General features: G+C 49.9%; 1 protein-coding gene across 4 annotated transcripts in view; it reads left to right on the top strand.

Moving 5' to 3' along the window:
* Prkcz (protein kinase C zeta) overlaps positions 1-14,554 on the top strand; it is a 107,325-nt gene that overhangs the window by 80,973 nt on the left and 11,798 nt on the right. For all 4 annotated transcript variants that reach the window (XM_021159769.1, XM_021159770.2, XM_029476138.1 and 1 more), the window contains 3 exons: positions 11,917-12,003; positions 13,621-13,756; positions 13,922-14,009. In XM_021159769.1, the coding sequence (XP_021015428.1) occupies positions 11,917-12,003; positions 13,621-13,756; positions 13,922-14,009 (311 nt within the window). The remainder of the gene's footprint in view (positions 1-11,916; positions 12,004-13,620; positions 13,757-13,921; positions 14,010-14,554) is intronic.

The following is a 14,554-nucleotide window of genomic DNA, read 5'->3' as shown; positions in this document are numbered from 1 at the left end:
AAAAAAAAAAAAAAAAAAAAAAAAAAAAAAAAGACCAGGGAAGCCAGCTATGGAGTTCCAGCTTGAGACCCAGGACAAGGGCAACTTCTCAGCCCCCTGCAGATGATGGTCACTGATCTCCTACCACCCCTGCCTTGGGAAGGGCCTGAGCTTTGTGCATTCTGTGTTTCCACATGTGATCCTCAGAAATACACTCCCAGGTTCTGCTTAGCCAGGTGAACCACGTTGCTAACATAAAATCATAAGCTGTGAGTGCAGCCTGGTACAGGGAGCCATGCTGTCTGCACAGGGAACATTTCACAGGGCACATTTTATGGGGACCAGTTTGCAGCTCAGGGTCCCCAGCTTTGTCCTTTGGTGGGATCCTGTCCCTGCAGCCTCTAACTCCTGAATGTGTCACAGATTCTACTCTTTCTCCTGCCTGAAGCCTGGCCACGCTGCCTCCTTGGTGCGGAACTAAGCCATGTGTAGGAAGCACTAGTCTGAGGTCTTTCTCCTGCTCAGTGGCAGCTCTGATTACTTTGTGAGGAAATGCAAGCTTCCTGTGCATGGGGAAGAGATATTGTAAACCAGGCCGTCTTCAGTCTGTAGTCACCCCCTACCCTTGCCTCATAGAGTCTTTTCTCCCCGTTCCTGCCCCTCCCTAGAGCCAGAGTCACCAAAAGGGCCCAGCAGTCAATGGTCCCCTTTGTGCATCCACATGGTCCTGTCTCTGCTCTGCCCTGGCCCTGACCATGTCTCCTGCCAGTAGGAACAAGCCCGAGGGAGGCAAGGCAGCCCAGCCTGGCCTTGGAGCTCCTGAAGGGTGAGATTGTAAAGAACAGCTGTGCTCTGGTCAGCGTTTGCAGGGATGCTGCTGAAACAAGGGTCAGGTGTTCCAACCTCAGGTCACCCTGGTGCAGAAGCTGATGCTGGGACAGCCCGCGTGCAACAGCCTCAGCAGCCACTTCGAGACTCAGTCCCAGGAGTAACGCCTGTCACATCTGGTTTCTTTTACTGGATCTGTCGCCGACACTGGCGTGCGTTAGTTAGGTTCTGCTTCCTCCCTTCGCTGCTTTAGCCTTCAGTAAATGTACATGCATGTCTCCCTTTCTGGTTGTGAGCTTCCCTCAAAGTAGGGCTTGCTGTGTGTGGAGTTTTTTTTTGGTTTTTCGAGACAGGGTTTCTCTGTATAGCTCTGGCTGTCCTGGAACTCACTCTGTAGCCCAGGCTGGCCTCAAACTCAGAAATCCGCCTGCCTCTGCCTCCCGAGTGCTGGGATTAAAGGCGTGTGCCACCACGCCTGGCTTGCTGTGTGTTTTTGAATCTCCAGTGATTGGGTAATGCCTGCCACTTAGTAAACCATGATGTTGGGAAGAAAACCTTAAAGTAAAAATCGTGTTTCCTGTACAAATATAAAGTGTGCACTTGTGAATTTCGTGATTTGTAGGGGAACCAGTAAAATGTTGCAGCCTGCCCTGGCATCCTGACAGCTGGGATGTCAGTGGATCACCGCGGCTGGGAGCAGGGTGAGCGGCTGGGATGTCAACAGATCACTGCGTCTGGGAGCAGGGTTGGCAGTGTTCTTTCACTCAGCAGACCTAACTCGCTGGCTGTCGTCTGTGGATTCCCTCTCACAGATTTGGGAAGTAACTCAGAGGCCACGAAACATCTCTAGAAATAAGTATCAGAAAAGAGCACAAGCCACACTGCCCCGAGTCCCCCAAGATGTCACTTGGGTCTGCCCTAAAGACTTCTGGCAACAGTCTAGTCTAAGCCAGAGCCCACGCTTTCTGGCCATCTGTTCCTGCACTGTGCAAACACTTTATGCGTTTCCTCTGGGAACAAAACTGGAAAGTTCTGGAAGGTACTGTGGAATTAGCAGAAATGTACAGCAAGGTTTCATGGCTACCTACTCAGGAACGTGAGCTCCCCCACCATGTGGGAAGCCTTGCTCCTGGTTGGTGCCTTGTCTTTGCACAAGCCAATGACAGCCTTATGTGCCGCCCCCAAGAAAAGAGAAGCCAGCTCCTCTCTCAGTCAGAGACAGTCTCTGGCCTTGCACAGAGCGAGGCAAAGCGGCCACGAACAGAAAATCTGGTGCCTGCAGTTGGGCACAGGATATACCTGGATGCCTTACCTTGCCAGTCCTGCTATCTTAATAACCACGGGGTTTATAAAGACTTTTTCCCCGGAACTCTCCCTGGGTTCTTGCCGAGACCTCTGCCTGCCGGGGCTGAATGAATGTCAGTGTGTTCTGCCTCCCAGCAGATCACACACAACAGGAAACCGATGAAGCCCCAGGCAGGATGCTAGCTAGAGCTTGCTGGCAGCCTGAGTGGAATTCCAGCCAATAAAAGGCAATGGTTTCCACATGTGCGGGGAGATCATAAAAAGGCCGCTGTGGGGTTGGGGGGATAGGGGGTGGGGGAGGGGATAAGGATTTCTTTCCTTCCTTCCCAAATCCAGCAATGCCTGTTCTGGCAGAGGGGCCCCACAGAATTCCTGCTCTCCACAGGCCGACCACCACTTCCACGGCATGTGTCGCATGCTGCGAGACAGGGCACTTTAACACGAAGCATCTGCTTTAACACTAAGCCACACCCCACGTCTGCACGGTCTTTTTCCAGACAGTAACCAGAATGAAAACTTCTACAAAAACCTCGAAAAACAGGGAAAACAGTTCAGCTTAAGCTGTTCCAGGGGAAAGGGCAACCTGAAATTTCCCCTGCCAAAATTCCTCCTTTTCATCCCCCTGGTGTGAGCCCCCCCAATTTAAGTGTGGCCTAGGGACAGGGATGCAGAATGCTACTGAAATATCAATAGACTTATCATGTGCAGAGCCTCAGATTCAATCCCTAACACCAGAAAGGGGGAGGAGGGGGAGAGAGAAAGAGAGGCAGAGTGGGGAGAGAGGAGGGGAGAATTTTGTTAGCTTGGTCTGCTGTGGAGTTCTTTATTTATTTATTTAGTTAGTTATTTTAGTTTATTACTATTGTGTGTGGGAGGAGGAGGTATGTTAGCCTGTCTGTTTCTTTCCTTCCACCTTTATATGGGTTTCGGGGATCAAACTTGGGTCTCCAGGCTTACTGTGCTCCTGCCAACAACCACACTTTCACCTTTTAAGGCAGGGCAAATCCCTCACTGTACGTCCTTGGAGGGGCGTCCATCGGCATCCTGACTTAGACGCTTGAGGAAACTTTAGACGCTTGCCTAAAGTAGCTTATGGATATTAGATGTCACTTGATCCTTTGTGTGTTGTTGCTTATAATAGAGACCTGGAGAGGGAGAGAGCTTTTCCTCTCTGAGACGTAATCCCCTTGGAACAGGCCATAGATCTGTCAGGAGTAGCCCCAGAAGGCTGGCACCCAGACCAGGACATGGGAGTGAAGAAGGTCCCCTGTGTCCACAGCTGGATAGCACATCAGAGCTGAGCAGTCACAGGAGCAGCAGGTGATCTCTGAGAGAGACTTTGGCCTAAGAGAAAGGGAAAAGTCCCCTGATGCAAAGAGCCAACCTAGTCCTTCAAGAGCAAGCCAAGCACCCAATAACCACTAGGCAGGGCTAGGCTGGATCTGGGAAGGGGAACCATTGGGTATGGTAGACATTGCAGGCCAGGTCAGTGTGATGAGGACCAAGAAGTGAGCAGAGCGACCAGGTCGCGCCCTCAGAACCACTTCCCCATGCAATTTGGAGGGGCTGTGGCCTCAAGAGTTTCAGCAGGGCCCAAATTGCTGTAAACTTGGCAAGACTCTCTCAAGAGGCCCAGGGAGAGAGAGAAAAGATGACTCAGGCTGTCACTCACTGTGTCACACTGGAGCCCAGAATGGAAAGAGCTGGTATTGAGTGGCAGCTGCGGAGCTGAGCGTGGGAGCCATGTCAGCCTTCATGCTGATAGCGTAACATCTCAACCCCCTGAAATGGTTGCTGAGCAGGCCCTGCAGCCTCTTACTGTAGAACACAGCTCCAGCCGCTAGGCAGGCCTAGGCCAGGGGTCAGAGCAGATTTATTTTATGTATGTGGGTAAAACTGTCACTGTCTTCAGACCCACCAGAAGAGGGCATCAGATCCCATTACAGATGGTTGTGAGCCACCATGTGGTTGCTGGGAATGAACTCAGGACCTCTGGAAGAATAGTCAGTACTCTTAACCACTGAGCCATCTCTCCACCCTCCTCTCTGTGCTATCCTAAGAACACAGGATAGCTATCAGTGAGTCATCAGGGAGCCCTGGACAGCAAAGGGACCCTTGGGACCCTGGGACATAGTTTGTGTCCAATGAATGCTAACACAGGTGTTTCTCCCATTAGGACATGCCCTCCCCCATCTGTGGGAGAGCTGTCTACTCCAGCTAGGAAGTGACCGGCCGCTGCTCTTGGGTATATTGCTGGGGAGGGGAATGAGGTCAGGTCACATTCTCCACAGCCAAATCCTTGAGCCAGTGGCCTTGACTGACAGACCTAAAGGTGTTTGCCCCATTATGGGTGGGTGTGAGGTTGTAGAGCCAACCACCCTTCCTGCCTTGCCCTGGGGACAGTGCCTGGCTTCACAAGGATATGGGTCTCCTTTTGTTAGATTGACTCTCAGGATCAGCCCGGAAAGTCAATTTCTTCCCCGCCCACTTCCTTTCTCTCCAAAGAGAGTGTTACTATGTAGCTGTTTCCAGAACTTCCTATTCTCCTGGCTCCACTGCTGAGTGCCAGGTTCATAGGCACATGTGTGCTACCATGGCTACCACTCAACTTTGTTTGGTTGTTTACTGGTTGGTGCAAAGGGTCAAACCTAGTTCAAAGCAGGTGTTCTACCACTAAGCCATACCCTAGTTCTTCGTCTTCTCCTGTCCTGTCGGGGGTGGGAGACCTATGTGTGCACAGGCTGGTGTACTGCCTGTGCATGTATAAAGGCCAGAAGTTGACTTCGAGTGTCTTTCTCAACCNCCCCTCCACTTTTATTTATTTTTTTTTTTTTAAATTTTGAAACAGACATTGCCCTCCCCCACAGGGTTGGCATCTGATCTCCCTCAGGCTACTGACGCTAGCCTAGCCACTCCTCCTTCCAGAATGATCAGCACAGTCCTCTTTCTTACCGGGGATAAGAGTTCTAAGATGGTACAGTGCCAGCCACAAGCGTGAGTCACATGCCATCAGACAAGGAGAACCGAGGAAGGCGGACAGGAAGGAGGTGGGAGGTAGGGAGAGAGAACGGAACCCTTCACTCCCCTCAGACAGATGTGTTTTTGTATGGGGCTGGAAGGGACAGTCGAGAGCTTCCACTTGTGGCCCCAAGTTCTGGTTAACAGCAGAACTGCTACAAGAGCTGTCCCTCACATCCTAGACCTGGCCGCCTAAAGCCCTGGCTCGGACAGGTATTTATCTTGTCAGGAAATCTACATCCTTTTCTGCTTCAGATGCCTCGGCAGTACACAGCTGCACAAAGAGGACTGAACTTTGGATCCCCAAACCCATGTAAATGTCTGGCGGGCTGAGCTGTAACTCTAGTTCCAGCCTTGGAAGGTGATGTCAGGGGATTTCCTAAGCAAGCTGGCTAGCAGCAGGAGCCATACCAATCAGTGAGATCGGTGTTTGATTGAGAGACCCTGCCTCAATGAATAAGGTGAGGAGATGTAGAGCAAGACTGGCAACATCAACTTCAGAGCTCCAAACACATACATGTGCCCACATACATACAAGCATGTGTATATATGTATACAAACCCCACACAAGAATACACATGGAAAGTTCCCACCAAAGTGGGGTGGGGCGATCATTTTGCCTCAGAAGGTCCCTGGTTCTGACAAAGACTGGATTTTCACTCCCAGGGGCCTCCAGAAGTGAACTATGTCACCTAAACACTGTTAGGTGGTCCTGATGCTAGACTGTCCTTGGATACTGGAGGATGCCATGTCCTGTGTTAGTCTGATGTGTGCTTTCAAACTTTGCTGCTATTTAGGACATTTTCATGGATATTTGTGTTGATGTTTGGTTGATCCGTAGTTTCCTCTTCTTACATAATCTTTATTCTGTCTATTTTATTCTGCAGAAAATCCTAAACGCTACTGGAACTTATCAGGTCCAACTGGTTTTTTAATTATGTATTTGTATGTATGTGTGTGCAGATGCCTTCTGAGGCCTAAAGAGGGCAGCAGATCCCCTGGAGCTGGGGTTACAGATGGTTGTGGGCATGGGGAACTGAGCTTGGATCCTGTGCCAAAGCAGTCTATACTCATAATCACTAAACCACCTTTCCAACCCCGTCCCCTTTTTGGTGTGTCACTGGAGAGGGAGGCCAGGACCTCAGATGCGACAAATGAGCGCTCTCTGAACCGCAGGCCCAAGATTACCTCTTGATAGGTACCTGTGAGGATTTTCCTGGGTGCCTTTCTGCTTTGGGGCTTCTAGGTGATAACAATCTCCGCAGCCATTCAGTTACTTCCTCCTGTTGCTCAGTTCCTCTGACACTTTCTGACTCAGGGCAGAGTGTGGGGCTCGTACCCTGTGGTGCGTAAGGATGCCCCCCCGCAACCCCCCCCCCCCCCCCCCCCCCCGTTACACTGACAGTTTGTGGATACCCTGCTTCTGTTCCTGTAGACGCCCAAACCAGTTGGTTCCCTTCCCTCCTCCATAGAAGATTTCTTTGAACAAGATAAAAATCCTCTGGTTGGACCAGCTGTGTCAGGTTTCCTTGCCTGTCTACATCTTTCTTTGCAGGGCCTTTTCTGGGTCAGGGAACTGGGGTCTGAGTCTCTCCTTCACATTGTGCACGACTCCTGGTTTGTGTCCTTGGTGTGGCAGGGTTTGAGCCTCTCTTCTCTTAGGCCTCGGTTGTGGGTCTGGTCCCTTGATTCTGTGACTCCAACTTGTGTCTAGGCTGACTCCTCCTTATCCCTTTTCTGTCAGCTACTGGGCAGGGCTTTCTGTTGGGAGCAGAAGCAGGACCTGGGGGATGAGATCTCCATTTCCTCTGTAGGCTGACATCAGGAGTATGTAAGCTTTGGTGTCTGGTGTCTCTCTCCATATCATCAGGAAAACGGCAGAATTTACCTCCTGGTTTGGAGAATGAATGAGTTCTATCAAGTGCAGGCCATCTCAAAACTTTTGTATTGTTGTTACTATTTGTACTGAGAGTTAGCAACCTTTCTCAAATGATCAGGTAATCTGTGCAGCCCAATGCCTTGACAACGGGGATGTGATCTGAAAACCTGTCATTACACACATCTGCTCCTGATTATCACAGCTCATACAGACTGGGTCATGATGTCACTTGGGGACAGCTGTGGCTTGTGACCAGTTTCACTCTCTCGGCTGGATAGTCCTCATTGTGGTTGTGCGCTCTGGCACAAAAGCCATAGAGAAATGTAAGAGATGTGTATGGCAGGACACGGTGGTGTGTGCCTATAATCCCAGCACTCTGGAGGCAGAAGCAGAAGATCAAAATTGAAGACCTCAAGATATTCCTTGGCTACTTTAGCTCTCTCTCTCTCTCTCTCTCTCTCTCTCTCTCTCTCTCTCTCTCTCTCTGTGTGTGTGTGTGTGTCTGCCTCTGTCTCTCTTTAATACTCTCTCTGTCTCTCTGCGTGTATGTGTCTTTCTCTCTAACATTCACTCTCTCTGTCTCCCTGTCTCCCTGTCTCTGTCTCTCTCCCCCTCTCTCATTACTTCATGAGAGCCCAGGCTCTCATTACTTTATGATTGCCCCCACATTGCCTCGTTCCATCAGGTTTTCTCTAGGCAAAGTCAGGACTGGGAAACAGGGGCAGTGGTCCTAAAGGGTCCCCCTTTCCTTTCTCTGGGTCCTCTCCTGATGAGAGAAGCCATAGACTTGGCCTCTACCTGCAGCTTCCTCTGGCCCTGGACCCTGGAGCCCACTGTTTCTCCCTTTGCCAGTGTGGGTGGATCCATTTCTACTGGGTTTTAGTTTGCACATCTCCTTAAGAATAAGTGATAGGGGGGTTGGGGATTTAGCTCAGTGGTAGAGCGCTTGCCTAGCAAGCGCAAGGCCCTGGGTTCGGTCCTCAGCTCTGGAAAAAAAAAAAAAAAAAAGAATAAGTGATAGGGCTGGTGAGCTGGCTCAGTGGTTAAGAGCGCCGACTGCTCTTCCAAAGGTCCTGAGTTCAAATCCCAGCAACCACATGGTGGCTCACAACCATCCATAACAAAATTTGATGCTCTCTTCTGGAGTGTCTGAAAATACACTACAGTGTACTTACACATAATGAATAAATATTAAAAAAAAAGGATAAGTGATAATATCCATCTCTGAGCCATTAACCTGCTCCCTTTCTATAGTGGTCTGGCCTTAAAAGGAATTAGGGATCTGACTTTAGAAGTGTTGAGGGCTCTGCCAGGCCCCTCCCCTCCCTCTAAGCCTCCCTTAGGGGTTATTATGGCTATATGACCAAAAGGACTGTGGACAGTGACAGATGCTCAGTTGCCTGACCCGCAGACACCTGTGCACACACCTGTGCATTCACCTGCACATAAGTCTGAGTGCAGGTGTTGGTCTCAAGCTGGCTGAGAAGCACAGCCATGGCCCAAGACAAAAGCTGAGGCTAAGGAACTTGGCTTGGGAAGTGCCTGCCAAGCACACAGAGGAAAGTGTGGGAGCAGATGTGACCTTGTATTGTCAAAGCCACATACACCCAAGGCAACCCAAGTCACCTGCAGAGCCGCTCACATGGTCCTCCTGTGGGATTTCTGCTTTGAAGAAATGCCAAAAATAGTACCAAGGTTTTGACTGTAAGCCCCTCCCCTACCAAAAAAAAAAAAAATCGTGTTTCACAGCTGCTTTTGTAAGAGAAACAGAAAGCGGCGGGGCAGCAAGATGGCTCAGTGGGTAAAGGAAGATGCTCCACTCCCAATTTGGTAGATGGAGAGAACTGACTCCTGAAATGTGTACGCTAAGCTTCACACACATGCTCTAGCAAGTACACCTTAGACACACCACAGCACACACACACACACACACCACAAAATAAATGAAAAAAAGCTAGGCATAATGGTACACAACTGTAATCCCAGCACTCAGGAGACCACAGTAGGAGGATCAAGCTTCAACACCAGCCTAGTCTGTGTTGTGAGAGGGAAGAGAGATCCATCGTTGTTAGGAGGTTCCCTCAGAGCCAGCCCCATACAGAAGTGGCCTATGTAGGAACTTACCATGGCCTCTAGACAGAGACATTGCCATTCTGCTCGTATGGGGGTCAGGTTAGGATGTTCAACCTTGTTTTCTAAAGTGTCCAAAGTTTCTCCCTATTAAAGGAAGCCATTATCACCACTGCTTAAGTGAATCTGCTAGAAGTACAGATTAAGATTGGCACCTGAGGAAGGGACAAAATTCCTCCTGGGTGGCAGGACCCATTAAGTTTGCAATTCCTGGTATGTGGGGTATCTGTGCTTTGCAGTCACTCAGGGAGTTTTAACGAGATACCTTTGACTAATTTGGAGGTGTTAGACATCTTGCGGAGTCTGACAAGTGTCATGTGGACACTTGGAGGTATGTGGAGCTCTTCATGACTCAAGAGTTGAGTTTTCTGCTTGTCTGCACTGGGGAGGCTGCCTGCGTAAGGGCCAGAGAACAGACACCTTCGCTTTTGTGGAACAATAGCAGAAAAGTCACCACAGGTGATTCATAGTTGGGGTGCACCAGTTCTGCTTTGCACTCTGGGTTCTCTGCTGTAGCTTCAACCAGGGTGTGTCAAAACTCCCTGTGGGGAGCTTTGTCTGTACTGAACATGTACTGACGTGTAGTGCTGGGGGTGGAACTATGGCCCCATATATGCTAGGCAAGCACTCTACCACCAAGCTGCACCCCAGACTCAGGTTCTGACTTTCCTTGCCATTATTTCCTAACAATACAAAGTAACAATGTGCATAGTTTCCTCTTTGTGTTGAGCATTGTGAACAATCCAGAGATGTGTTACACTGTAGCAGAGGGTCCATTTTACATACAGGGCTTGAACAACAGTGATTTCCCTCACTGAAAAGGGTCTTACCGTTGATCCCCTTATGAATACCAAGAAAAACTGTATCATAATGAACGTGGCTATGTTTCAATAAAACTTTACTTACAAAATGGACCAGAGTAGGCCAGTGACTCCCTGAGAGAAAGCAAAGGATTTCATGGAAGATTTATCCCATAGAGGCTAGAGAGACAATAAGACTGGAGAAAGGTAACTCAGCCCTAACAAAAACATAGTAGCGTTTTCTTGGGGACCAGGACACCTAGAGCTGGCTTACCTAGGAGAAATACATGCATGGCTCCTCACATGGTGCTGGGGGCTTTTGTTCTGATTTCCAGGGATTGTTTCTCTTGTAAATACTTAATTTAAATTTTGGTGAGTGTTTTATAGCCGGTTAACTTGCTGTGTCAGTTTTCCTGGCTTCCCTGGCTTCGTGCCAAAGCTATGGAGGCTGAATTAAGGCATCTGCGCATGATAAACTCACAGTTAGCCAGGAGAGGAAGGGTTTGCTTGATCCTGCCCACACTGGCTCCCATGCTGGTGGGCAGCATCACCATGAGCAGAAAACTGCAGATAAACATTTCCAAAGGCAAATAGTCCAGGCAAACATGAGCTGCCAACCCAGATGTCCCCCAAGGTGCCCTCAACAGGGCATCTCGGGAAATTATTATGAATTGAATTTTGAAAATTAAGTCTTATTAAATGCAGCAAAGATCTTATTAGTGAGAGAAACCACATGGCCATTGTTTGGAGACACGAGGGGCCTGTGTGCTGAAGCCCAGTTCCTAAAAGATTTATCCACAAAGCTCAGACTTCACCTCTGCCTGACCCCTGCTGCTATCTCAGACTTGACCTGACCCCATTCGCCTAGCTGCTGGGCTGCTGCTATCTCAGACTTGTTGAATCATGACCTACTTTGTCAGCCCCACCCTTTCTTATCCCTCTTCCCTGATACCCAGCTACTGGCAGTTACCTTCAGTTGAGCCTGGCTCCTCCTCATTCTCTTCTCTCTGATCCATACAGACCCTCTCTCAGCAGATGGATAGGCACCCTGTGGTTCCTGGAATCCATCCACATACAGAGACAAGAGCAGTCAACACTTAAACCATGTTCCCCTGATATTTTCACCTGCCCTATACCTGACTGGGCACCTACCCCATGGATCCCCTCTTTGTTCATCTAAGCCAGGATGGCTCACAGCTCTTTGCTCTCCCCTTATCCCTGTGCTCCATCAGTCCTCCCCTTGCTCCATCAGTCCTCTGCTTCCTCTTTGGTCACTTTTTTCTCCTATCCCTAACTCCAGGGCCTCTGGCCTTCATCTCTACCTTATAGTAACTTTTTTTTAACCCCTAAAACAGACCTAGCACCATTGGGAACACAGAGATGAACAGATAGGTGAATGAACACCCAAGTCTATCTCTTTGTTTCTGTGTTTATTTATTTGTTTTTTTTTTTTCCCAAGTCACGGTTTCTCTGTGTAGCCCTGTCTGTCCTAGAACTCACTCTGGAGACCAGCTGCCTGCCTCTGCCTCCCAAATGCTGGGATTAAAGGAATGAGTGTACCGGCACTGTCCAGCCTAAGTCTATTCCTAATTTTCCAAAAACAGTGTCCTACCTTGGCATCATGTGATGAAGCCACACCCATCATCCAACATGGTCTTGGACCCCAAATCTCAGAATCTGAAACCATGCCTCACACCTCACTGGTCCAAACGTCAAACTCATCCTCAGCCTCCCTTTCACCTTGAGGTTTTCCCTGACCTCAGGAGCTCCCAGGTACCCCATCACCTCTTTGTTTTGTTCACTTACAAATCTCTATAAGAGGCAGCAGGTCAGCACCCAGGGGTGACTCAACCCAAAGCTAAAAATTCGACCCCCCACAGAGGTTCCATGCACTCTGGCCTTTTGGTGGTGACCTCGCCTACAGCATGTTTCAGGGTGGTTTTGGTTCCTGATCCGTTGCCCTTTTCTCCTGCCCAGGTTGTTTCTGGTCATCGAGTATGTCAATGGGGGGGACCTCATGTTCCACATGCAGAGGCAGAGGAAGCTTCCAGAGGAACATGCCAGGTAGGTCCAAAGAAATAAAGCATGGCCTGGGGACTTTTCCTCAAGAGGCCAGCAGTGAGAAGAGGGGGTGAGATTTGGGCAGAAGGTGGCAAAGATGAGAACTTCCCGTGGTATAAGACAGTCCAAACCCTCAGGGGGAATCTTGGGAGCTTTGTGCCCAGGACTGGTCCCTCTCCAGACTTTGAGCAGAAGGCCCTCACCCGAGATGAGTGGCTCCCCAGCTGTTTTGTTTGGCTTTGTCCTCTTCCCTTAAAGTCCACGTCCATCAGTCCTCTGCTTCCTCTTTGGTCACTTTTTTCTCCTATCCCTATCCTTCAGCAGTAGAGTACAGCAGGCCTTCGCTAGCATCAGGAGAGACTCCCTGGTCCCGTCTCTGGCCTCGAACAGCTGCCGCCCAGCCCCCTGTCCTCGTGCTTCCCCTGGATGGCCCCCTCCTACTTTACCTTAGTTTTCCCCATGAAGTCCTGTGAGTCACCGAGGCCGCTTTTGGGGAAAGTGGGCAGAAACAATGACAGTTTCTTGCCTGTCCACTTGCTTTTTATAAAACTCATGGTTAAACGCACACAGTGTTCACGTTGCTGTGTTGGCCAGATAGTTCAGTAGATAGTTAAATGCCGGGAAGCTGATTATCACGCTGCTGTGCAGCCACCACCTCACATAGAGCCCCTTTGTGTCTCACACTGGAACCCTGCTCCTGTGTATGCCGTCTACCAGGCTCCTCATCTCCGACCCTCCTGTCCGATTCCAGAGAGCGCCCCATATCTTCTTGTATATCTGATTTGGCGTGATGTTGTCTTCATGATTCTCCACATAGCCTTTCCTTTTGAAGGTTGAGTAATATTCCATTGCACTGATAGGGACTACTCCCTCCCTCCCCCCATTCCTCTTCCCTTTCTTCTTCTTCAGCGGGATTTGCTGTGTGACCCAGACCTGCCTCAGACCTGCAGCCATGAGTCACTGTGCCCTAAATGAATACTTCTTTTACCCACTCATCCGTCAGTGCTTACTTCCACATGCTAGCTTTTACGAGTAAGGTTGCTGTGGACGTAGGTGTCCAACCCAGTGCTTGAGACCCCACTTCTGATTCTTTTCTCCTTCCAGTTTTTAAAATCCGCATACAGGGTAACGGATCTCATAGAGGCATTTCCTCATATCCACTGTTCTTACTGGGCCTCCTCCACTGTCTCCAGCCTCAGGCATACTGTGTTAGTGTCATTGTTTGATACACACCACTTTCTGGTTCTCATGCTTATTCACTTGTTTGTTCTGGTGCTGGGGACCATACTTATGTAAGCAAGGCAGGAGCTTTCCCACTGAGATGCACATGGCCCTAGCTTTCATGTTCTGAGGGACCTTCCTCTGGTCACATTTTTCATTCTCACCAACCATACGTGTGATGTCCAGTGTCCCGTGTTCCCTTCACTTACTCTGGCTGTGATAAGTAGCCATTCTGGTGGGTGGGAGGTGGAATCTCACTATAATCTACATTTGCATTTCCCCCGTGACCAGGGATACATTGTGGGGCTCTATGTGCACCAGCCTCTGGCTGCCCGCCTGCCACTGTCTCCCTGCTGACTACAGAATTCCCCCATTCCCCACCCCCCCTCAATACCTCAGGTTCTATGCTGCTGAGATCTGTATCGCTCTCAACTTCCTGCACGAGAGGGGGATCATCTACCGGGACCTAAAACTGGACAACGTCCTCCTCGATGCCGACGGACACATTAAGCTGACGGACTACGGCATGTGCAAGGTGCCCGCCTCACCTGTCCCCCAACTCGATTGTCTGCCCTTGACACCCTGCAGGAGTATTCACTGATGGGGCATAGCTCGGTGGTGACCAAACTGAGGCACCCCTGTCTGTAACTTAATGCCACTTCATGTGAGATTTACCTTCCTGGTAACTCTGTCCCCACAGGAAGGTCTAGGCCCCGGTGATACAACAAGCACTTTTTGTGGAACCCCGAACTATATCGCCCCCGAAATCCTGCGAGGAGAAGAGTACGGTGAGTGTGAGCCATGAGGGAGGTAAATGTAGGTGGACACCTTCCAGAAGTCTCCCCCAGCTGGTGACATTCTTCACTCAGAGCAAGAACCTGTCTGGCCCACCCTACAGTGGCCCTGGCGGGGAGATATATGGCCAAATAATACCCAAAGATAACACAGAACACCCCTCAGGGTTTCCCAGGGTTACCCATTGCATACTCCCTGAGGCCCACCAGATGACACTGAATAACATTCCTCTCTCAGAGGAGTCCTAAGGCCAGGGAGGAGAAAAAGGAACATGAAGCAACGACAAGAAAGCCCAGGTTTGGGTCACAGCACCCCAAGTTGGCTGGCCACTGGCCACTGGCTATGCATATGTGGAAGAAACAAAGTGCCCTTGGGAATGGCAGAAGTGCCCCCATTGGGATCCAGAGCAGGGGGTGATCTGGAGACGCTGTAGACACGAAGGTGTACTTTCCACTCCTCAAGGTAGAAACAGTCATATGCACTTGGGGGCGGGGCATACATATACAGGTACATGTACATGTGTGTGATAGAGGAGGGT

Source organism: Mus caroli, chromosome 4 (assembly GCF_900094665.2).
Source record: "Mus caroli chromosome 4, CAROLI_EIJ_v1.1, whole genome shotgun sequence".
Taxonomy (NCBI): Eukaryota; Metazoa; Chordata; class Mammalia; order Rodentia; family Muridae; genus Mus; species Mus caroli.
This window is presented reverse-complemented; position numbering and strand designations above follow the sequence as displayed.